General features: G+C 46.6%; 1 protein-coding gene across 5 annotated transcripts in view; it reads left to right on the top strand.

Moving 5' to 3' along the window:
• Positions 1–23,654, top strand: part of TMEM40 (transmembrane protein 40) — a 41,628-nt gene extending 17,974 nt beyond the window's left edge. For 3 of the 5 annotated variants that reach the window (XM_040246728.1, XM_040246730.1, XM_040246731.1), the window contains 11 exons: positions 8,739–8,810; positions 9,640–9,777; positions 13,366–13,455; positions 17,564–17,617; positions 19,896–19,931; positions 20,292–20,336; positions 20,696–20,743; positions 21,424–21,495; positions 21,579–21,653; positions 22,155–22,217; positions 23,071–23,654. In XM_040246728.1, the coding sequence (XP_040102662.1) occupies positions 8,739–8,810; positions 9,640–9,777; positions 13,366–13,455; positions 17,564–17,617; positions 19,896–19,931; positions 20,292–20,336; positions 20,696–20,743; positions 21,424–21,495; positions 21,579–21,653; positions 22,155–22,217; positions 23,071–23,090 (713 nt within the window). In that variant the 3' untranslated portion in view covers positions 23,091–23,654. The remainder of the gene's footprint in view (positions 1–8,738; positions 8,811–9,639; positions 9,778–13,365; positions 13,456–17,563; positions 17,618–19,895; positions 19,932–20,291; positions 20,337–20,695; positions 20,744–21,423; positions 21,496–21,578; positions 21,654–22,154; positions 22,218–23,070) is intronic. The other 2 variants (XM_040246729.1, XM_040246732.1) reach the window with 2 other exon arrangements.
• Positions 23,655–24,159: the final 505 nt, after the last annotated feature.

Below are 24,159 nucleotides of genomic sequence, written 5' to 3'. Positions count from 1 at the left end.
AACTCCCTGGTAGTCCAGTGGTTAAGACTCCGTGCTTCCGCTATGGGGGGCATGGGTTTGATCCCTGTTTGGGGAACTGAGACCCCCCCCCCATGCCGTGCCTCCGGGATCACACCATGTGCTCTCTCCTCTCTGCTTCTTTCTTCACTCTGTCTCAACTCCCTGTGCTCCATCTTGGCTCAAAAGAGGTCATATGCTGTGAACCTGACTTTCAGAAGCCCCTGGCATCAATCCCTCTGTTTGATGTCCCAGCCCTAGTGCACTGTCCTTTTGTCTTAAGCCTCGCCCTGCACAGTGACTTTAAGAGTATTACACCTTTACAGTTCTGCTGATCCTTTCTTATAGCAGGAATATGGGCGAAGGAGGGATGAGTAAGGACATTAAGAGGAGAAACAGGGCTCCCTCGGGTCCTGCCTCCACGAGCATTCTGTTTCCCCTCCTGTCCATTTCAGTGTCCTGAAAACTGCTTGAGGAAGTTCCTTGGGTTCTGGGGACACTTGCTCAGGGCTCCAGTGGGCTAGGTGTCAATAGAAGCCAAGTTGGTGTCGCTTGCATAACACTCCAGTGACTGTCAGTGGCTTCTTTCCTGGTGCTAATGACAGAGGCCTGGGAAGAGCTGCCGGCATCAACATGGACTAAGCAACTACGCTTGCTCAACCACTTACTAGCTCCCCGGTCAAGTTTCTTAGCCTCTCTTTGCCGCCGCATTCTTACGTGTAAAGTGGGCACAAGCGCAGTGGGCCCTGATAGAGCTGTGTGAGGCATACGTCAGGCACGTGTGACATTGCTCAGACCCTTGCCTGACAGAGAGGAAGCACTTACTTGTTGCTGTCTTCGTCATTATCCAGGTCATCATTTTTGTTTTCCGCCAGGCCTTGTGCAGGGCACAGGTGACACAGATATGAATCAGCTATAATCCCTTCCCTGGCTGGCTGGTGATCTAGGGCAGGAGACTCAGCCTGGGTGTGTCAGGCCCTCTCCCAGGCCCTGAGCAGGGATCAGAAAGTGAATAGGACAGTAGCTCCAGCAGTTGTGGCAAGCCAACGCCTCGAGAAGGAAGATTCTGAAACAAGATACGGCTAACGTAGGCTCAGGAGAGCAACGTGCCCCTAGGCACCCCCCAAATTGCGTCCTTCTTTGGAGTTGCTTCCTGCCAACTGCTTCGCCAAGGCCCCTCAACTCTGTGCCTTTGCACACTGCTCCTCTGGCCCTTCCAAGCTCCCCTTCCGCATTCGCTTCTTCAGGAACTCTGACTGACCCTGGTGTGATTTGGCCCCTGGGCTCCCATGGGACTCCCATCCCACCCTCTGTCTACTATGAAACACCTTGAGGACAAGGATACAGCTTATTCACCACAGTATCCCTGGTGCTAGCACATAATACGTACTGTGTACTAAGTTGCTCAGTTGTGTCAGACTCTTTGTGATCCTATGGACTGTAGCCCGCCAGGCTCCTCTGTCCATGGGATTTTCCAGCCAAGGATACTGGAGTGGGTTGCCATGCCCTCCTCCAGGGGATCTTCCCAGGGACCAAACTCATGTCGCTTATGTCTCCTACACTGGCAGGCGGAGTCTTTACCAGAGTGCCATCACCCTAGCCTAAGCACACAGTCGATACTCAATTAACGTATGAAGGTGGGGGAGGAAAAGTATATCAGTCAGAATTATTTTCAGCTACAAATGCTGAGACTCCTGACTATCGAGGCTTAAACAAAACAGGGTTTGTTTTTCTTAAATAACTAGAAAGCAGGTGGCTGCTGTCAAGGGCTCAGCAGCTCAATGTCCCTGCATTAGCTTTGGCTTTCCCTCAAGGTCACAGAATTGCCACTGCGGCTCCTGCCATCACATTCAAGAAAGAAAGGAGAGGCAAGACATAGCACCAGTACTGTTGGCCTCTTTTGTCAGGAGAAGCAAAACTCCTTCCTAGAACCCGTCAGACTTCTCACTTCTTTTTGGCCAAAACTGGATCATATGGCCACTCCTCCCAGGGAAGACAAGTATCTACTTGATGCATGCTTGCATGCTAAGTCACTTCAGTTCAGTTCAGTTCAGTCACTCAGTTGTGTCTGACTCTGTGACCCCATGGATTGCAGCACACCAGGCTTCCCTGTCCATCACCAATTCCCAGAGCTTGCTCAAATTCATGTCCATCAAGTCGGTGATGATATCCAACCATCTCATCCTCTGTTGTCCCCGTCTCCTCCCACCTTCAATCTTTCCCAGCATCAGGGTCTTTTCCAGAGAGTCAGTTCTTCACATCAGGTAGCCAAAGTATTGGAGCTTCAGCTTTAGTATCAGTCATTCCAATGAATATTCAGGACTGATTTCCTTTAGGATTAACTGGTTTGATTTCCTTGCTGTCCAAGGAACTCTCAAGAGTCTGCTCCAACACCACAGTTCAAAAGCATCAGTTCTTCAGCATTCAACTTTCTTTATGGTCCAACTCTCACATCCATACATGACTACTAGAAAAACCATAGCTTTGACTAGATGGACCTTTGTTGGCAAAGTAATGTCTCTGCTTTTTAATACACTGACTAGGTTTGTCATAGCTTTTCTTCCAAGGAGCAAGCATCTTTTAATTTCATGGCTGCAGTCACTATCTGCAGTGATTTTGAAGCCCAAGAAAATAAAGTCTGCCACTGTTTCCATTGTTTCCCCATCTTTTTGCCATGAAGTGATGTGACCAGATGCCATGTTCTTTGTTTTTTGAATGTTGAGTTTTAAGCCAGCTTTTTCACTGGCTTCAGTCATGTCCAACTGTATGATCCCACAGACTGTAGCCTGCCACACTCCTCTGTCCATGGGATTCTCCAGCCAAGAATACTGGAGTGGGTCGCCATTCCCTCCTTCAGGGGAGCTTCCCAACCCGGGGATCAAACCCCTGTCTCTTATGTCTCCTGCATTGGGAAATGGGTTCTTTATCACCAATGCCACCTGTGAAACCCAAACTGTTAGTTTCTCAGTCATGTCTGACTCTCTGCGACCCCATGGACTGTGGCCCGCCAGGCTCCTCTGTCCGTGGAATTCTCCAGGCAAGAACACTGGAATGGGTTGCCATTTCCTTCTCCAATGCATGAAAGTGAAAAGTGAAAGTGAAGTCACTCAGCCCACCAGGCTCCTCCATCCATGGGATTTTCCAGGCAAGAGTACTGGAGTGGGGTGTCATTGCCTTCTCATCTGGAGGCCTGCAAATGTGAGTGTGCCCAGGGGCTACCACATGAGCAAGACAGCTAAAGCAGGCGAGAGGTAGGAGCAGCTTGGCGAACTGTTGACATATTTGGCATCCTCCAGTAGCTTGCTTGCCCCCATACAGCTCTGAGTCTCTTCTTCCCCCTGAAATTCCACCATGAGAGATGATCTCAGCCTCTGAGATGTACTGGATATCTGCTATGTACAAAGGATCCTCTTCAAAATATAGATACACCCCGGGGCTCATGGTCGTCAGTCACTCATTCCTAGATATCAGTTCATTTTATTGGCTAGTGACTTCCTAATGCTGAGCTGAATTCTGCCCTGAGAAATGGGAATTTTTATTCCAGAAAAGGGTAATGGAGCCTGGAGTCTAGGAGATGGGAGATGGGAGGGACTTGGGCTGGACCCCAAATGCCCAAGGGTCATAGGAGGTCTATGGAAGAGGGAACTCATGCTTATGGAGCCCTCCTTCGGGCAGGCACTGGCCGGCTTTCTTCTCTAAGGTGCTGCCATCACAGTTTACAGTTGAGGTAGCTAGAACTTGGAGAAGGGGACCGCCTGGCCAGGGTCATCTCGTGCACAAGAGAGGTTGAACCTTGCTCTGTCCAACCCCACAGCACGTGCTGTCTTGTTGCTGCCCCCGTCATAATAATGATCTTCATCTCAGCTGGCATTTATTCACTCCCCGCTCTATACCAGGCATTGTTCTGAGTGCTCTATGGGTTTTAACTCATGCCATTCTCACAATACACTATGAGGTAAGCACTATTATTGTCCTCATTTTGCAGACAAGGAACCTGAGGTCCACAAGAAGTTAAGTCACTGGCCCGGAATCCCACAGCTACAAGGGTCAGGGTTCACACCCAGGCTGTCCAGCTCTGAGGCATGGGGAAAGATGCTGCCTTGTCTGGGTCTTGTGGTGGATCAAAAGTAGATTCTCTACCAAAGACAAACAAAACCCCCATGAACTCATAGGTACAGAAAAGAAATTGGTGGTTGCCAGAGGTGGAGGGTGGGTGGGAATGGGTGAAATGGGTGAAGGGGGTCAAAAGCTACAAACTTCTAGTTATACAATAAAAAAGTCCTGGGGATGTGATGTACAGCATAGAGACTATTAGTTCAAAATACTCTGTTGCTTATTTGAAAGTTGCTCAGAGGATAGATGTTAAAATTTCTCATCATAAGAAAAAATTTTTGTTTACCTATGTAAGGTAACAGATGCTAACTATGCTTAGTATGGTGATCATTTTGCAGCATTTACAAATATCAAATCATTATGTTTTGCCCCTGAAACTAATATAATGTTATAAGAGCATTATACCTCAATAAAATTTTTTAATTAAATTGAAAAGAATTTTTAGGGCTTCCCTGGTGGCTCAGTGATTAAGAATCCACTTGCCAGCACAAGAGACTTGGATTTGATCCCTGGCTCAGGAAGATCCCCTGGAGAAGGAAATGGCAACCCACTCCAGTATTCTTGCCTGGAAAATCCCATGGACAAAGGAGCCTGGTGGGCTACAGTCCTTAGGGTCGCAAAGAGTCGGATGCAACTGAGTGATTAAACAACAACTTGGGGACTTCCCTGGTGGTCCAGGGGCTAAGGCTCCATGTTCCCAATGCAGGGGGCTCAGATTCTATTCCTGGCAGAGAGCTAGATCCCACACACGGCAACTAAAGATCCCATGAGCTGCAAGTAAGACCTGGCACAGCCAAATAAATAAATATGCATATTTTTAAAGTAGGTTCTGTAGACCAGCAGTTCCCCAGTAGACATGATTTTTACCCCCAGGAGACACTTGGCAATGTGTGGTGACATTTTGACTGTCAAAACTGGGGCAGGGTGCTACCTACATCTAATGGGGAGGGTGCTAAACACCATACAACGTGTACACTGGCAAAGGAGCATTGGTCCCAAATGTGAGGAGTTTGGAGGTTGAGACCCGGGTCCAAAGTAGTCAGAGAGGAGTGAATCTACCTCCTGTCAGAGTTGAATCCCTAGACTCAAAGCTGGTAGGAGAAATGGGGTGGGGTAGGGATCTTCAGAACAAAGTCAGCACAGCTTGGCTAAGATGCTGTAACAAATACCGAATCCCAGTCCCACAGAAGAGAGAAGCTGATTCCCTGCGCACGTGGTCAACCAGAGGTAGGTCCAGGTGGGCAGGCGGCTCTAAGCCCAAGGCCTTGTGGGGCCCAAGTTGCTTCGCCTCATTGCTCAGGGCTTCCCTGGGGTGTTGACTGGGATTGGCCCCCCACCACAGATCAAGGTACAAAAAGCAGGAAGGAGGAAGTGGAAGTTGCAGAAGTTTAGGAGCCCAGAACTGAAACCGAATTCCCACATGCGAGAACCAATTGTTAAATCTTTAGGAATTTGGGGAGCGGGTTGTTAAACAGAACCAGTTTTAAATTAAATTAAATTATATAAATTAACTAAATCCTACAACAAGCAAGGCTAATAAGTACTCAAAATGTGTCACTTCCTAATTTATTTGACTACATTCTGCTGTTCCACGGGCGCTTGAGGTTTTCGCAGGTTCTGCGTGTGTGGTGGAAACGCTGCACGAGGCTATTTGTGTTCCGCTGCCCACCTCTTCCCAGCTTTGCACTCAGTGAGTGACATCACGTTGATATCAGTCAGTGGGAGTGTTTATATCACAGAAATCAGGAACCTATACAAATCAGAGCTTTATGGTTTGCTTTGTTGATGGTCTGAATTTAAGAAAGTGGTCAAGCAAATGTTAATAATGCAGATTAAACCTCAAAACTGTAGGCATTACATTTTACTTGTTGTATATGAAATTCACAATACAGAGGACCTTATTTTTTTATTATTTGCGTGCTATGCATTCTTTTAAAATTTTTATTATTTTTTTCTTGAGATATAGTTGATTTGCAGTGTTTCAGGTGAACAGTAAATTGATTCAGTTATACATATACATTTATAGCTATGCTCTTTTAGATTCTTTTCCATTGGAGGTTATTATAAGATACTGAATATAGTTTTCTGTGCTATACAGTAGGTCCTTGTTGTTTATTTTACATACAGTGGTGTGTATCTGTTAATCCCAAATTCCTAATTTACTCCCCCATCCATTCTTTACAGCAGTAAGATTTATTGCAGGTGTGTGTTTGTGTGCGTGTGTGTGTGTGTGTGTGTGTGTGCGTGCGTGTGCATGTGCGTGTGCGTGTGTGTGCGTGTGTGTGTGCGTGCGTGTGCGTGCGCGTGCGTGTGCGTGTGCGTGTGCGTGTGTGTGTGTGTACTTTCCCCCCAGAACCACAGAACATCTGTCAGCTCCCCACTGTACAGTTCCCATCCACTCTCAGTCTGTTGGCAGGAACATGAGTCACATGGTCCCTTGGCCAAATCTAGCATCCAGGGATGCTGGGAAATATTGTCCCTGGCTGGACAACCATGTGCCCAGCTAAAATCGAGGCTTTGATGGGGGCAGCCCAACCATGGCAGCTCCATGTATTTCCTCTAGAGAAGGGCACCAGCTCACTGAGGTTAGCTGTTTAGATTTTCCGAGGCCACACATCCAGCCTTCTCAGGGCCTCACTTGAAGGCCCTCTTCGAGTTACCACCAGCACCCACTCAGAACTCCAGGAAAGCACAGGGTATGGTGTCCTGAAGGGACAGGTTCCCAAATCTCATTCTGCAGCTCCAGGTGCCTGCTTCCTGCCCTGGCTTTGACCACTTGTGTCTGTAATCCTAGCGGGTATTCCAGCAGGGCCTGCCTGCATGATGGCCTTTGAGCAGTTTTGGGCTCCACACCAGTGTTTGGGGTTGCACTAAACAAAATGTGGTTCTGGAGTCTCAAGTTACTTCATCTCTTTGAGTCTCAGTTTCCTCCGCTGTAAAGTGAGGATGGTAAAATTTACCTCACAGGGTTATAGTGAAGGTTAAATGAGACAATCTTTTGCAAAGTTTTGTTATCTAGAAACTATAATTCAAATGTGAAGTAATTAATCCCAGTTCTCTCCAGATTGGTTTGTGATCTGGCTCAGGTGGAATTATGAGCATATAAACCCATGGTAAAACTGCTTAGTACTATACTGATGTAAGGTGGCATATAACATTTTAAGTTATTAAAAAAATGTTATTTTATTATAACAAAAGCAGTACTGTTAAAAATTTAGAAAATGCAAAGTGAAAATAAGAAACTAAAAATACCCATAATACTACCACTCAGAGATAACTGTATGTGTATACAAGACCTCAGAGATAACTATATATATTTATATATGTGGACCTCTAGGGAATTCCCAACTATTTATATTTTGATATAGGTCCAACAGTTATTAATTTGTCCTGTTGTTGTATTTGGATTCCCCCCCTACCGTGCCCTCCAACTCCCTTATTCAGATAATCAAATTATTTTGAAGCATGTCCCAGACATCATATAATTTCATCATAAATATTTCAATGTTCATCTCTAAATTGAAAGAGATTTTAATTACTTTTGGCTGTGCTGGGTCTTTAGATGCTGCATGGGGGCTACTCTTTGTTGTGGTGTGTGGGTCTCTAATTACGGTGGCTTCTCTTGTTGTGAAGCATGGACTCTAGGTTTTCTGGCTTCAGTGGTTGTGGCACACGGGCTTAGTTGCCCCACGGCCTGTGGAATCTTCCCAAATCAGGGATCAGCCTGTGTCCCCTGCATTGGCAGGTGGATTCTCATCCACTGGACCACCACACAAGTCCTGAAGCATATTTAAAATAAATATAACCTCAACTTAAATATCACACCTAACAAAATAAATTCTCTAATGGAGGATGTTGTTAACAGGGAGAGGCTGTCCATGTTTAGAAACGGGGGGTATATGGGCAGTGTTTGTGCCTCCATTTAATTTTTGTGTTTTGTTTTTGTTGCTGTTTAGTCACCAAGTTGTATCCAATTCTTTGAGACCCAGTGGACTGCAGTGTGCCAGGCTTCTCTGTCCCTTACCATCTCCCGGAGCTTGCTCAAACTCATGTCCATTGAGTCCATGTTGCCATCCGACCATCTCACTCTTTGTCGCCCCCTTCCCCTCCTGCCATCAATCTTTCCCAGCAGCAGGCTCTTTTCCAATGAATTGGCTCTTTGCTTTAGGTGGCCAAAGTATTGAAGCTTCAGCTTCAGCATCAGTCCTTTCAATGAATATTCAGGTTTGATTTCCTTTAGAATTGACTGGTTTGATCTTCTTGCAGTCCAAGGGACTCTCAGGAGTGTTCTCCAGCACCACAATTTGAAAGATACACCCAACTGAATGCAGATTTCCAGAGAATAGCAAGGAAGCGTAAGAAAGCCTTCTTAAGTGAACAACGCAAAGAAGTAAAGAAAAACAGTTTTGCTGTGAGCTGCTCTAAAAACTAAAGTCTATTAAAAAATAAGTTCTTAATAGAATCAAAACTTGATCATTACTCAGATTTCTCTATTTTTGTGTTTCTGTTTTTATAAATTGTTCTTCGTGTACCTTTGAATATTGGGTGTTTGTACTTTTCTTATTTATTTGCCAAGCTCTTTATATATTAAAGATATTAACTAAGGTAATATTAATTACTTCCTCCAGGGAAAGCCATGGAGACTTCAGGATCACTTCAAGACCACAGTCAAGTTCATGGAGAATCAGAAGATCTAGACTGTATGTTTGCTTTCTTTAACCCTCTGGGCAAAGCTACATGGGAAATAGTGTCCAGCAATGACTGGAACAGAAGACCCTGCTCAGCTCATGTGGCTCAATGAATGGCCCAAGTTACAGTTGAAACCTCTAGAGAAGTAGTGATTTCATCCACTTGCACATGTGTGTGCTTGGTCCAGTCTGTCCCCTAGCACTCTCTAGCAGTGGGAACCCCAGTTGCTCCCCCAAATCTCAGAGGCTCTGGGAGCTTGGATTGGTATCAGGGAGGGTCCCCAGAAGAACCCCCAGAATGGGAAGGTTTAGGGGTTGATTGGATCCCACTTGCTCTGTAATTTACAAAGAATTTTAAACTGGCGACTGTTCTGCACAGGGTGGGCTTCCCTGGTGACTCAGCGGTAAAGAATCCGCCTGCAACACAGGAGATGAGGGTTTGATCCCTGGGTCAGGAAGATCCCCTAGAGAAGGAAATGGCAAATCACTCCAGCATTGTTGCCTGAAAAATCCCATGGACAGAGGAGCCTGAGGACACAACTGAGCAACTAAACCACCACCACTGACCCTGTGTAGGGGTCTCTTGGAAAGGATGACGGGTTTAGAAGCCCCTCTGTGGGCTCCATGTTCAGAGAAGTGCCTGTCTTTGGCCTTCCTAGAGCCTCTGGAGCCCTGATCTCCTGCACCTCCCATGGGCCCTAGGGGTTTGGGAAGAATCCAACCCCACAGAATCCAGCCACTCCTGGATCCCCAAGTCCACATAGACCCCTAGGAAGGCCTGGGTGGTCCCTAGGGTGGGAAGGGCAGGAAATACTCCTCCTTAACTACGTGTGCCTCCCAGATGGAGAGACGGATTTCCACAAGCAAGACCGGGAGGCCAGACTCGTTTCTCAAGGACAAGATGAGAGAGACAAGTCTTCCTCCTCTTCATCCTCCTCCTCCTCCTCCTCCTCCTCGTCCTCTTCGTCCTCTTCCTCAGGTGAAGCAATGACTTAATTAAATACACATATACTAAAATATCATTGAAGATGAGCATTTACATGGAAAAAACAATCTCCTGTCCTCTCCCACCTCGCTATTGCAGTTCTGGTTTTCCACATTCCCTTCCTGAGCCTGCCTCTCCATACACATGACTCTTGTACAGTTAAAACTCCCACATGGACAATTCTGTCCTCAGTTTTACAATTCCTTTGCTGTCTTATCCTAAGCATTTTGCTGTGTTATTCCATAGTATCTTAGCAACTGTTCTTTTGTGTTTCCCATATAGCCCCTCATGTCAAGGAACATCTTAGTTTCCTAGGAGCACACACAGGCAGTACATGTGTGTGTTCCAGCAGCCTGCCTGGGTTCACACCCTTTCTTTACAACAGCTTTGTGTCCTTGGGTAAATTGCTTAAACCTGTGTGCCCTGGGGTCCTCATCCATCAGATGGAGACCATAACAAAAGTTATTATGTCATAAGATTTACTGCTATTGTTATTGTTTAGTCACTGAGTCGTGTCCGACTGTTTTTGCAACTCCATGGACTGTATAGCCCGCTAGGCTCCTCTGTCCATGGGATTCTCCAGGCAAGAATACTGGAGTGGGTTGCCATTCCCTTCTCCAGGGGATCTTCCCGACCCAGGAATCAAATCCACATCTCCTGCATTGCAGGCAGATTCTTTACCACTGAGCCACCAGGGAAGCCCAGCAACTCATCAGGAAGGGTCTATTTTTATTCACATTGAACAGGTGAGGAAAGTGAAGCCAGTGAAGTTAGCTGTTGCAGAACTTCAGAGGCAGGGGGCCTCCAGCAGGGGATTCCGTCCCTGTTTTCCCTCCCTACCTGGGCAGAGACGTTCTGTCTTCTGATTCTGATTGACCCTCTGGGGATGCTGCTTCCCTGCAGACGTTCTCCACCAAGTGCAGCCAGAAGCCCCTTCCTTCCGGTCTCCAGAGTATACATGGGACTTGTCATATCAGTCAATAGTTAGCAAAACTGAGCACTAAGAGAAAGCATCAGGAAAGCAAACACAGAGTCCTGGAACCTTCGAGACAGACCGACATTCAGGATCCTAGCCCCTGATCCTACCCTGGTGGCCAGCCGCTGTATCTTGGACCCTGAACATTCTTCAGACTGAGACAGACCATTAGTCTTCAGGGCCCGGAGCCTGAATGTCTCCCAGCTGCCCCCAAGCCCCCTCCACACAAAGGACCCTAACTCAGAGTCTGGCATCCAGCACCACTCTCCCTACATATCTATTTGTTCTTAATGCAGCCTATTAGTTTTTAATTAAAACTTTTTTATTGTAAAAGATTACACAGGAGCACATTATAGAAAATGTGAAATATATAAAGAAGTAGAAAGAAGAAAAACATCCTTTGTTCTGTTAGATAACCACTAAACACATATTAGTGTATCTCCTTGCATTTATTCAATATATGTTAAATTGTGTATGTATATATATTTTTTGTCCATGCTACACAGCTTGTGGGATCTTAAGTTCCTGACTAGGGATCAAACCCAGACCCTCTGCAGTGAAATCATGGTGTCCTAACCACTGGACTGCCAGGGAATTCCCATCAATAAATATTTATTGAACATCAACCATGTGCCAGGCTCTGTGATGGTTACTGGGGGTGCCAACAACTAACTGATTTTTTTTCTGTCCAAGTTAGTTTTTTAAACAATTGAAGTGAAGTGAAGTGAAGTCGCTCAGTCATGTCTGACTCTTTGTGACCCCATGGACTGTAGCCCACCAGGCTCCTCTATCCATGGGATTCTCCAGGCAAGAGTACTGGAGTGGGTTGCCATTTCCTCCTCCAGGGGATCTTCCCAACCCAAGGATCGAACCCAGGTCTCCCGCATCGTAGGCAGACGCTTTAACCTCTGAGCCACCAGGGAAGCACATAAAAAAATTATCCTCATTTTAGATAGCATACAATTTATAATACCTTTTATTAAAAATTATGCACAGGGAACTATATTCAATATCCTGTAATAAATCATAATGGAAAAGAAAAAACAGTCCTTGAACAAATTTTAAAGATTATATATTTTGAATATATCATGGAGAAAGCTAAAATAATTTTTGTTTACATATTAATGGAGGTCATCCCTGTTGGATAGAATCTGGAGTAATTTTTGTTTTCTTATTTTCTGTATTCTTTGATATTTTGCAAAATGTGATGAAAAAGCCTTTTGGGAGCATTGATTAATGTTTATAAAATACAGAAAGGAAGAAAATAGAAGCCTCTCCAAATCTTATCTCCTGAGATAAATACTATTGTTGTTATCTTATTAAAAATATTTGTTTATATTTATTTAGCTGCACCAAGTCTTAGTTATGGTGGCATGTGGGATTAGTTCCTTGACCAGGGATCAAACTCAGGCTCCCTGAATGGCAGTGCAGAGTCTTAGTCACTGGACCAGCAGGGAGGTCCCCCATTGTTATCTTGATGTACTTCCTGTTCCTAGTTGAGATTACATATGCACTGATTTGTAAGCACAGTTAACTTCCTTTCCTGGAATTTAAAAATTTTATCCATGATAGACCAGAAGTTTCCCAAACACTGTGTGTATACATAGTTGCATAGTCATGCCCGACTCTTGCAACCCCATAGACTGTAGCCTGCCAGGCTCCTCTGTCCATGGGATTCTCCAGGCAAGAATACTAGAGTGAGTTGCCATTTCCTTCTCCAGGGGATCTTCCCGACCCAAGAATCGAACCCGGGTCTGCTGCATTGCAGGCAGACTCTTTACCAACTGAGCTACGAGGGAAGCCCCTCACCAAGCTCAGGGAGGGACAGGACTGCTGGGGCTCTGTGAATCATCCCAAGGGAAAGGGAGTCCTCTGAACCCGAAGCCAGAAACTCCTAGGCCTGAATCCCTGGAATGCTGACTGATCCAAGAGTGCAGACGACTCGGTCATTCTTCAAGGCTTGATCAAGTTCCTGCACCAGGCTGAGAAACCTTCGGACAGTGATGCCCCGGCCTCGTCCTTCAAGAACTCAAGGTGGTTGGAGGGATGAATAGCACCATGGACCCTCATGCCCACAGTGTCAAGTACGGACAGCTGACACTATAGAAACCCCAGAGGAGGGACTTCCCTGGTAGTCCAGTGCTTAAGACTCAGTGCTTCCAATGCAGGGATGCAGGGAACACACCTTCGATCCCTGGTTGAGGAACTAAGATCCCACCTGCTGGGGAGGGTGGGCAAGACGGTGTGCTGGGACAACTAGAAAAGCCCCTCTATAGGAGGTGTTATACCAGCTTAACTTCAGGATAAGGGAGCAAGTGGAAGGGCGTTCCAGATGGGAGAACAAGCACGAGCAAAAGCACCTCATAACAGTACCTCGTGGGCCTTGTCTTCTCATCACGAAAGTCGTAATGGAAATAGTAAGTGATTTGTTCAAGGTCACACAGAAAGTTTGTGACAGTTCCTGTCCCCCAGCCCTCAAAGCAGACTTCTTTCCCTCAAACCACACTGCTCACATAAACTAAATTCCAGGAAGCAACACCAGAATGAAGTATTTCTGGCTCAGTCCAGGCTGAGGTTCTCCTACAGCGTGTGTTTGTTCCCTGCAGAGAACAGTGATGAGGACCTGCACCCCCGAGTAAGCAGAGAACGTCGGCACAGCCAGGGGGCTGGACTCCCCCGCAGGGGCGGCTCACCCGGTAGGCAGTAGGCCTTGGCATTTCTCCTTTGTCCACTCAGTGGAACTGAGTGTGTCTGTGTGAAGCTGTTCCTTTCAGCATTGTTTATAGTAGGGCAATCACAGAAACAACCTAATGTCCAACAGCACAGCAGAGCCCTGGTCTTCATCCATCTCTAAAGCGAAAAAGAGAAATTCAAATCATAGGGTTGATTTGATCTCATATCAGTTCAGTTCAGTCGCTCAGTTGCTCTTTTCGACGCCATGGACTGCAGCAGGCCAGGCCTCCCTGTCCATCACCAACTCCCGGAGTTTACTCAAACTCATGTTCATTGAGTCAGTGATGCCATCCAACCATCACATCCTCTGTCATCCCCTTTTCCTCCTGCTTCCAATCTTTCCCAGCCTCAGGGTCTTTTCAAATGAGTCAGTTCTTTGCATCACGTGGCCAAAGTGTTGGAGTTTCAGGTTCAGCATTGGTCCCTCCAGTGAACATTCAGGACCGATCTCCTTTAGGATGGACTGGTTGGATCTCCCTGCAGTCTAAGGGACTGTCAAGAGTCTTCTCCAACACCACAGTTCAAAAGCATCAATTATTTGGCACTCAGCCTTCTTTATGGTCCAGCTCTCACATCCGTACATGACTACTGGAAAAACTGTGGCTTTGACTAGATGGACCTTTGTTGGCAAAGTCATGTCTCTGCTTTTTAATATGCTGTCTAGGTTGGTCATAGCTTTTCTTCCAAGGAGCAAGGGTCTTTTGATTTCATGGCTGCAGTTACCATCTACAGTGATTTTGGAGCCCCCCAAAATGAAGTCTGTCACTGTTTCCATTGTTTCCCCATCTATTTGCCATGAAGTGATGGGACCAGATGCCATGATCTTAGTGTTTTAAAAGTTGAGTTTTAAGCCAGCTTTTTCACTCTCCTCTTTCACTTTCATCAAGAGGCTCTTCAGTTCCTCTTTGCTTTCTGCCATAAGGGTGGTGTCATCTGCATATCTGAGGTTATTGATATTTCTCCCAGCAGTCTTGATTCCAGCTTGTGCTTCATCCAACCCTGCATTTTACATGATGAACTCTGCATATAAGTTAAATAAGCAGGGTGACAATATACAGCCTTGACATACTGCTTTCCCAATTTGGAACCAGTCTGTTGTTCCATGTGTGGTTCTAGCTGTTGCTTCTTGACCTTCATACAAATTTCTCAGGAGGCAGGTAAGATGGTCTGGCATTCCCATCTCTAAGAGTTTTCCAGTTTGTTGTGATCCACACAAAGGCCTTGGCATAGTCAATAAAGCAGAAATAGATGTTTTTCTGGAACACTCTTTCTTTTTCTATGATCCGACAGATGTTGGCAATTTGATCTCTGGTTCCTCTGCCTTTTCTAAATGTAGCTTGAACATCTGGAAGTTCTTAGTTCAATTGTGCGGTAGTTTGGACATTCTTTGGCATTGCCTTTCTCTGAGAATGGAATGAAAACTGACCTTTTCCAGTCCTGTGGCCACAGCTCAGTTTTCCAAACTTGCTGGCATATTGAGTGCAGCACTTTAACAGCATCAACTTTTAGGACTTGAAATAGCTCGCTGGAATTCCGTTATCTCCACTAGCTTTGTTTGTAGTGATGCTTCGTAAGGCCCACTTGAGTTTAGATTCCAGGATGTCTGGCCTTAGGTGAGTGATCACAACATCGTGGTTATCTGAGTCATTAAGTTCTTTTTTGTATAGTTCTTCTGTGTAGTCTTGCCATCTCTTCTTAATATTTTCTGCTTCTGTTAGGTCCATACCATTTCTGTCCTTTATCGAGCCCATCTTTGCATGAAATGTTCCCTTGGTATCTAATTTTCTTGAAGAGATCTCTAGTCTTTTTCATTGTATTGTTTTTCTCTATTTCTATGCACTGATCACTGAGGAAGGCTTTCTCATCTCTCCTTGCTATTCTTTGGAACTCTGCGTTCAGATGGGTATAGCTTTCCTTTTCTCCTTTGCCTTTAGCTTCTCTTCTTTTCTCAGGTATTTGTAAGGCCTCCTCAGACAACCATTTTGCCTTTTTGCATTTCTTTTTCTTGGGGATGGTCTTGATCACTGTCTTCTTTACAGTGTCACAAACCTGCATCCACAGTTCTTTAGGCACTCTGTCAGCTCTGATCCCTTGACTCTGTCTGTCACTTCCACTGTATGACTGTAGGAGATTTGATTTGGGTCATACCTGAATGGCCTAATCATTTTCCCTATTTTCTTCCATTTAAGTCTGAATTTGGCAATAAGGAGTTCATGATCTAATCACAGTCAGCTCCGGGTTTTTGCTGTTTTTGCTGACTGTATAGAGCTTCTCCATCTTCGGCTACAAAGAATATAATCAATCTGATTTTGGTATTGACCATCTGATGATGTCCATGTGTAGAGTCATCTCTTGTGTGTTGTTAGAAGAGGGTATTTGCTATGACCAATGCATTAAGAATGTACTGGTTCTTTGCCCTGCTTTGCCCATTAGCCTTTGCCCTGCTTCATTTTGTACTCCAAGGCAAAACTTGCCTGTTACTCCAGGTATCTCTTGACTTCCTACTTTTGCATTCCAGGCCCGTATGATGAAAAGGACATCTTTCTTAGTGTTATTCTAGAAGATCTTGTAAGTCTTCATAGAACTGTTCAGCTTCTTCAGCATTAGTGGTTGGGGCATAGACTTGATTACTGTAATATTCAATGGTTTGCCTTGGAAATAAACAGAGATCATTCTGTCATTTTTGAGATTGCACCCAAGTACTGCATTTTGGACACTTTTGTTGACTGTGAGGGCTACTCCTTTTCTTCTAGGGGATCCTTGCCCACAGTAATAGATATAATGGTCATCTGAATTAAATTTACCCATTTCAGTCCATTTTAGTTCACTGATTCCTAAGGTGTCGATGTTCAGTCTTGCCATCTCCTGTTTGACCACTTCCAATTTACCTGGATATATGGCCCTAACATTCCAGGTTCCAATGCAATATTGTTCTTTATAGCATTGGACTTTACTTCCATCACCAGTCACATCCATAACTGGGCGTTGTTTTTGCTTTGGCTCCATCTCTTCTTTCTGGAGTTGTTTCTCCACTCTTCTCCAGTAGCATATTCGGCACCTCCTGACCTGGGGATTTTATCTTTCAGTGTCGTATCGTTTTGCCTTTTCATACTGTTCATAGGGTTCTCAAGGTACGAATACTGAAGTGGTTTGCCATTCCCTTCTCTAGTTGACCACATTTTGTCGTATATTTTGTAAAAAATGACCCATATGTGATTATAAATAAGACTGGAAAGCAAAATATCAAATGTTAACAATGGTTATCTCTGGATGGTTATATTAGGAATGATTTTACTTTTCTTTTTTTTTTTTGAACTGACTTTTACCATAGATGTTTTACGATAAAATTCTTTTATTTTTATAATAAGAAAAATATAATTTTGTGTTTTTTTTTTTAAAAAAAAACAACTTTAATAAGTGTTAGCCTAAATTGATCATGGTAAGAAAAGAACTGGGGGAACGAGACTGCATTAATACCTACTACAGATCCTGACACACACAAGGTGTTTAATAAATGTTCCTATGACTCTGCACCTGAGCTCTGGGTCCTATTTCTGGAGATAGAAATGACCAGGAAAGCAGACCTTGGTGACAGACCTGGATTTGAACCTTAGAACTGCCACTTCCTGGCCATGTCACCTTCAGAGAACAACAGCTTTTGTGAGCCTCAGTTTCCTTATCTGTAAACTGGGGAGGGAGAGGTACTAATACCTTCTTCACAGAATTTCCAAGAGGGTCAAATGGAATATCAACTATAAATTGCCTAAGTTCAGTGTTGGTATATAGTAAGTGCTCAATAAATGGCTGCTAGTATTACTGACTTTGCACAAGGCCCAGGTCCTCTCTTGCCCCGAGTCCTTTCCTAGTCAGTTGAACATGGTCACCTCAGGATATGTGAGGGGTGTCAGACAGGGCAGCAGGAAATCTCTGTCTTGCTTCTTGAAAACCTCCCACCTCACCCTCAACACAAGGACTCTGTTACTTTTTAAAGCTTCAACACCAGAAGAGGGAAGCCACTCTGGGGCGCTGTTATTGGGGAGACCTAACTAACAGGTTTTTGTTTCCACCCAGGTGCTGAGCATGGGGAGCCTGACATTTTGAAGGATGAGCTTCAGATCTATGAAGGTAATTGTTTGTCCGGTGGCTTTGGGTGAAACATAATAAAGCAAAGGACACGAAGGCTTAGGGCCTTGTTGGGAGGAAGCAAGGTGATGATGGTGTTTCATGAGCTGAAAGTCGTGGGCGGATGTATGAGATGTGGCAAGGTGAGTGGGTACAATGTGAGCAGACGGAGGTGGCGACAGGCCTTTCTACCACAGTCAGACTGTGCCAGAGTATATTCTGATCCATAGCCCTGACTTTCAGGGTGGCTGTCACCAGCTACCTAACCTTTTTGGATCTCAGCTTTCCAACTAGCAAGATGGAGCTTGATCAGTACCCTCTCTTTTGGAATACTGGGTTGTTTAAGCATGGATGGGAAGATTAAGGACCTGATCTCTACAACACTTACATTATAGAGTAATTGTCTCTAAGCATCATCACTTTTACAGCAACCAGATGTAAATATTATGCCACTTTGCTTGGTAGCGCTGTGATGAGATGGAGGAATTTGTAGGAATGAACTAGTTTACCAGAAAGCCTCACAAATGCACACTGCCAGATAAGAAAGTCTGTTTTAACTTTGTTTAATCCAGCAGTTCCATAATCTGCTTGGTCTCTTAACTCCTGATAATAACCCAAGGAACACAACAGGAAACACAGACATTCAAAGAAATGTAAATTAGATGTCTTGGTGTTCTGCATCAAGCTATTACCAGTGGCTGCCACTGGGTGGCGGCATTGTACTTAATTGTCATACTGTCTTTGAGTTTTCTGATTTTCTAACAAAAACAGGCATTATCAGATTTAGGAAAAAAAAATGTTTCTAATTGCTCAGGTCGTGCAAGAAAGTTTTCACTGGATGTAAAATGAGAAACTGTTTTATATATATATGTATACACACACATATTTTAAATGTTTTTTTTCTCTTCAAAAAGTAAGTCATATTCACTGTCGAAAACATAAATATCATCATGTATTTGTGAATTAATTCCTCCAAGTAATGAATTGCCCTCAAGACATTGGCGGTAGTTGGTAATTACACTATGGGAGTCGCACGTCCCGCTGTTCCTGGTTGCTCTCTGTCCCCTCGGTGCCAGCCTCCCTTTGATCACTTGCAGACAGTGGTTCCTGTTTGCACATCAGCCTGAAGACAGTTCAGCGTCCTGGATGTTTGTTGCCAGGAGTTGAGTGCCGGCTGCAGGTGTTTGTGTTCAGAGGCTGACCTGGAGGAAGGAAGTGTACAGAGTGGGGGCTCCTGCCTGCCCTGAGGGGAAGAAGATGACAGGCTAAGAGAGGAGTCACTGGGGATAGGAGAGGCCCCAAGAACCAGAGGGTGATGAGGTGGAGGGCCGCCCAGGCCAGACTGAAGAGAAGGCTGCAGTGCAGCGCAGGAACAGGGCTCGACCCATCCCGGGCAGCCCCGACCAGGAGCTTGACACTGTGGTCGGGGCCCAGGGCCCCCAGCGTACAACCCAGCTTGGCTTGTAAACTCTGGGCCTGGTGGGGCTGGGAGCGCAGGTCTAAATGTCCTCACCTGCGTCAGGAGAGCAGTGAACAGGCGCAGACTGCAAACTGGTGGCCTGTGTGTACAGATGTGTTTTACTTGGATCCCGGCATGTCTTTATTATTATTCTTGATGGTGCATCTGTACTCAGCTGTGTCCGACGCTTTGTGGCCCCATGCACTATAGCCTGCCATGCTCCTCTCTCTATGGGATTTTCCAGGGAGGAATACTGGAGGGGTTACCGTGCCCTCCTCCAGGATCTTCCTGACCCGGGGATGGAGCCCACGCCTCCTGCATCTTCTGCATTGTCAGGTGGCCTCTTTACCACTGAGTCACCGGGCAGCCCCCGTTATTCTTAATATAGTTCATCCATTCAATTGTGCGACTAGTAGTTTTTCACATCTGGACATCTGTGAAATCGGGGTGCATCTTAAAAAGCACTGGCAACCCACAGTTATAATTGATGTCATTCTCACAAACCATGACATCTTTGATCGGATGGAATGTGAATTGCCAACTTTTTTATAGTCAAGAAGTTTATGAAAAAAACTGAATTTCTAGCCTCTCGTGAGACATGAGAAGACCTGTATCATGGGGCAGGCATTACTGCGGCAGCTTTCAGGGACTGCTGCGTGCCACCTGTCCCTTTAGATGGAAAAGAAGCCCTCCAGTGTGCTCCAGTGCCCCCTGCAGATCAGTGGAAAGCCTCTGGGTGAGAGAGTTCCACCTTCCCTGGGGTATGACTTCTTACCACCCACAGCATACAAGTATATAATCATTGATTTCTGTTCTGTGCAGGTGTGCCCGGGGAGGTGGTGCCTTCAGGAGAATCAGGTGAGTGTCTGTTAGGGGTGGGGGGGTCATCGGTTCTGGTGTTGATGAAGTCTGGGCATCATCTTTCCCCCGAGACAGCCAGCTGCTGTCAGATGCATGACTGCAAAAGATGGGACCCTATGTCCACTCTGGGCAGGGGCTCTGATCTGGGCTCAGCAGGCTGGCAGGGCTGGCTGTGGTATGAGGGGGGCCAGGGGAGGTGAGAAAAGGGGTCCAGGCCAAAGGGATTACTGATGACAGTCTATAGATAGATCCCCTGGGGACTGGAGAATCCGACAGGGGCATTTTCAGAGGTCACCTGTGGCATCTGTTAAGGATTCAAGCTGGCCTGGGCACTAATGTTGAGTTTCTAACTTCCAGGACTCCGAAGGAGAGGCTCTACCCTGACGAGTGGTAAATATGCAGGTAGAGGGGGGTGGCCTGGATTCCAAGGCCTGGGACGGACTACAGACAGCTTGGGAGGTGGGAGTGGGAGTCAGTTCCAGCAGCGATGCCATCACCACCCAGGTTGTCATGTGACCCAGAAAAGGGGCCTCCGGGCTCAGGGGACGTAGAGCAGAACAGACTCAGGCCTGTGGAGCAGGTGGGCATCAGTGGGGGTCCAAGGACAGTCATCCCACCTTCCAGCTTTGCCCTGAGCACCCTGAAGTGAGTGCCCTCTGACCCAGGAGCTAGAACCCGGGAGAGCCCTTCTCAGTGAGGCCTCCTCAGAGCAGATCCCCTGAGTTGTTCCGTTAAACACTCATCTCTCTCTTGTTCCCAAGGAGAAGTGGAGGCCTCTCAGCTAAGAAGACTGAATATAAAGAAGGACGGTAAGGAAATTGAGGTTCTAGGGCTGCCGCCGCTGTCTAATTCCAATTTCTCTGGGGAGGAAGTCAGCTGGTGGTCTGGAACAAAAGTAATCACAGCCCACCTCTGCCACCAGCCTTGCAGTTCACAAACTCCTCAGCTTGGAATCAGCTTGAGAGAGTGGTCCAATGATGCCCATTTTGCAGATATGGAGACTGAGGCTCAGGGTCAGGAAGTGGTCTTACAGCTAGTGAGGAGCACACGACTTGGGCTTGGACCTGGTAGTGTACTCTTTCTGTTGTACACAGAGTCACTAGGGTGAGAACTGCCCTCCAGGCCTTATGGGCATGATGGGGGGCAAGGACAGGGTGGGCTGGACTCTAGGGAAGGGGTAATGAGAACCGGCGAGACCTTCTCAGCTGTAGGCCTGCTGCTGTGGGGGTCTCAAGGAGAAGGGTGACGGTAGGAAGGGAGACCATGGTTTATTTTATTTTTGGCCACCCTGGCAGCACAAGGGCTCTTATTTCCCCATACAGGGATCAAACCCAAGCTCCCTGCAGAGGATGCTCGGAGTCTTAACCACTGGGCTGCCAGGAAAGACCCTGGAACAGCGAATAAAGCTCCCTTTGAGCAGAGATAAGAATACTTTTAATTAATTAAAAAGAGAGAGAGGTAAACAGTAACCCCACTTCTGCCTTGACAGATGAGTTTTTCCATTTCATCCTCCTCTGCTTTGCCATTGGGGCCTTGCTGGTGTGTTATCACTATTACACAGGTGAGTGGGGGGTGCGGTGTAGGAATAGGGGGCGGGGGTCTGGATCTGCAGGCTGATCGTTCTCTCCCTTGCTGCCCCTGCAGACTGGTTCATGTCCCTTGGGGTCGGCCTGCTCACCTTTGCCTCCCTGGAGACTGTTGGCATCTACTTCGGCCTGGGTAAGGCCCCACCGCAGGCAGAGTCTGGTGTGGGGGCAGTGGCTGGGCTGGCCACAGAGGCTCGCCAAGGGCCGGAAAGCCACGACCTAAATATTTTGTAAAGATTTCTTTATGCTCGTGTTTGCTTCCTGACCGCCCTCAAGGTCAATGAGAGGTCGTTGGCACAACCCCATGGAAAAAAATGGGCAGCTCCATGAAAATACAACAGAAACAGTTTAAAGTGGCAAACAAACAGAATTAGCCAGATCCTGAAAACAAAGCAGTTAATGGAGTGGGGTGCCGAATTCGCCTAGTTTCCTGGCATTGTTACTGCGGTTCATGGTTGTTTTCAATAATAATAACTCAGGCCTATTATCTAAGCTTAACCTGCTGCCTGAAATTCCATCAGAGCCCTGTTTGTATGGGTGAGGCCTTTGTCCAAAGTGGGCAGGGGGAGGTCTGCCCCTGGGGTCCCTCGAAGCAGGCACAGGGCTCCATCACCTTTCTCTCTGTTTCGGGCAGTGTACCGAATACACAGCGTCCTGCACGGCTTCATCCCCTTCTTCCAGAAGTTTCGGCTGATAGGTAATGTTCACTTTGTCTCTCCCTGCCGGGGTCTTCTGTTGCAAATGAGCCTTAGCATATAGGAAAGAGACAGAGCCTGGAGGTGAGGGCCTTGGGTTCAAGGCCTGTTGTTGTTCAGTCGCTCAGTCATGTCTGACTCTTCACAACCCCATGGATTGCAGCACGCCAGGCTTCCCTGTCCCTCACCATCTCCCAGAGTTTGCCCAAGTTCATGCCCATGTTCAAGTCCTACCTTCTCCAAGTTCCTATTTCTGGGGAGCTTCTTTCAGCCTCAGTGTCCTCAGCTGGGAAAATGGGTGTCATAATACCTACAGCACAAAGGTATTGTGAAAATCAAATGAGGAATGGATGCAAAAGTCCTAGGTGTGAACCACTGTGGAAAAGTACAGGGGACCTGGGTATTCCTCATTTGCTCAGAGAACTTTGAGAGTCTCCAAACAGTGACTTCTCTGTGATTTTATTTGCTTAATAGCAACTTGTGTTGGGAGTGGGTTTTAGTTCTCCTACACTTGACCAGTGAGGAAACTGAGGCTCAGAGAGGTAGAGTGACTAGGCCGGAATCACACAGCTAGAGTGGCCGGACAGGACTAGAGGAGATCCGCTTTCTTGACCAGCAGCTCTGTGCCTACCATTACATCGCAAAATGGATGGGCCAGGGGCTGTGTGTCTCTAGGTTGGAGATTTCCATCTCCTTTAATCCATCTGATGCTAAAGGGGAAACGAGCTGTAATGGCTGTGGGTCATGAGTGCTTTATGTCAGCTGTTAGCGGCATTTGCACCTCTGGGGTAACGGTGGGGAGGAGGCCTGGCTGCCTTCAGAATCCTATGCCATCCTGTGGGCTTTGCCTTCCAGGCGTCAGGAAGACTGACTGAGGCCAGTGCCCGGTGGGCGGCCAGGCCAGGCCCCGGTGTGACCACCACCGCATCTTCTCCACCCATGAGGACAGAGCGGCGTCCTGGGAGACACGCGGGCGGGCCACGCTAGAGAAATAAAGAAAGCGCTTTGCCTTCCATGTGGTGTGAACGTTGGCACCAGCCAGGCTGAGGTGTCCCTCGGGCAGTGTTGGCATCAAACCCAGATGCCAGGATGATGGCAGGAGTGGGGAGGGTGCGGTGCGGGCCTGTGCCCTTCGCGGGGGCCTGGATCAGCAGGGGGTCCTGGGCCATCACTCCTGTCTGGAGACAGTAGGAGCCCCTGGGCCCTGCAAGCTGTGATCTGTCTGGGCTTGTGATTTCTCTCAAGTCCCTAGGCCATCCTGGCCCGCTGCTCTGAGGCCGGGGAGCACCACGTTGGGCCCCGGGGGTGAGCCTGACACAGGTGAGATGTTGGGGGACTAAAGCCACAGCATCCAGCGTCTTCCCTCGGCTCCTCCAGGGCCAGCCCTGCTACCCTTGGACTCCACCAAGATTCAAATAAACTCTCTCTTCCCTAGACTACAAAGAGTCAGCTAATTGTTCCTTCAGGTTTCTTGAGTGTGGGAATATATTCAAGGTCTTCTCTGACCCCATTGAGTCAGAGGGTTACCTTTTCCCACTGAACAAACTATAAAAGGGAATAAATGCAAAAAGCCTGTCAATTTGGGTCCAAGATTTCAATTGTACAGGTTTGGAATAGGTGACAGGGTTTTGCAAATATTCTTATGAAAAAAAGATCTAGAGCTGTGAGGTATTCTTAGTAAATACCCAAGAAGTGAGATAAGAGCACAAAAAATCCATGGTAAACTCGGGTTTCATTAATCAAGGTATAGAGTCTAGATTGAAGGAGGTGAGTGTGTTCTCTTGTGCACAGTCCGGCCACACCGATAGAATACGTTTACATTCACATGTCAAAGGTGACCAGTGACAAACCAGAGAAAACACAGAAGGAGAAACCAGTGTGGATATAAAAAATAATCAGAGAACCGAGGACTCTTCAACTTGCAGAAGAGAACAATGGGGGCCT

Source organism: Oryx dammah, unplaced genomic scaffold (assembly GCF_014754425.2).
Source record: "Oryx dammah isolate SB20612 unplaced genomic scaffold, SCBI_Odam_1.1 HiC_scaffold_9, whole genome shotgun sequence".
Taxonomy (NCBI): Eukaryota; Metazoa; Chordata; class Mammalia; order Artiodactyla; family Bovidae; genus Oryx; species Oryx dammah.
This window is presented reverse-complemented; position numbering and strand designations above follow the sequence as displayed.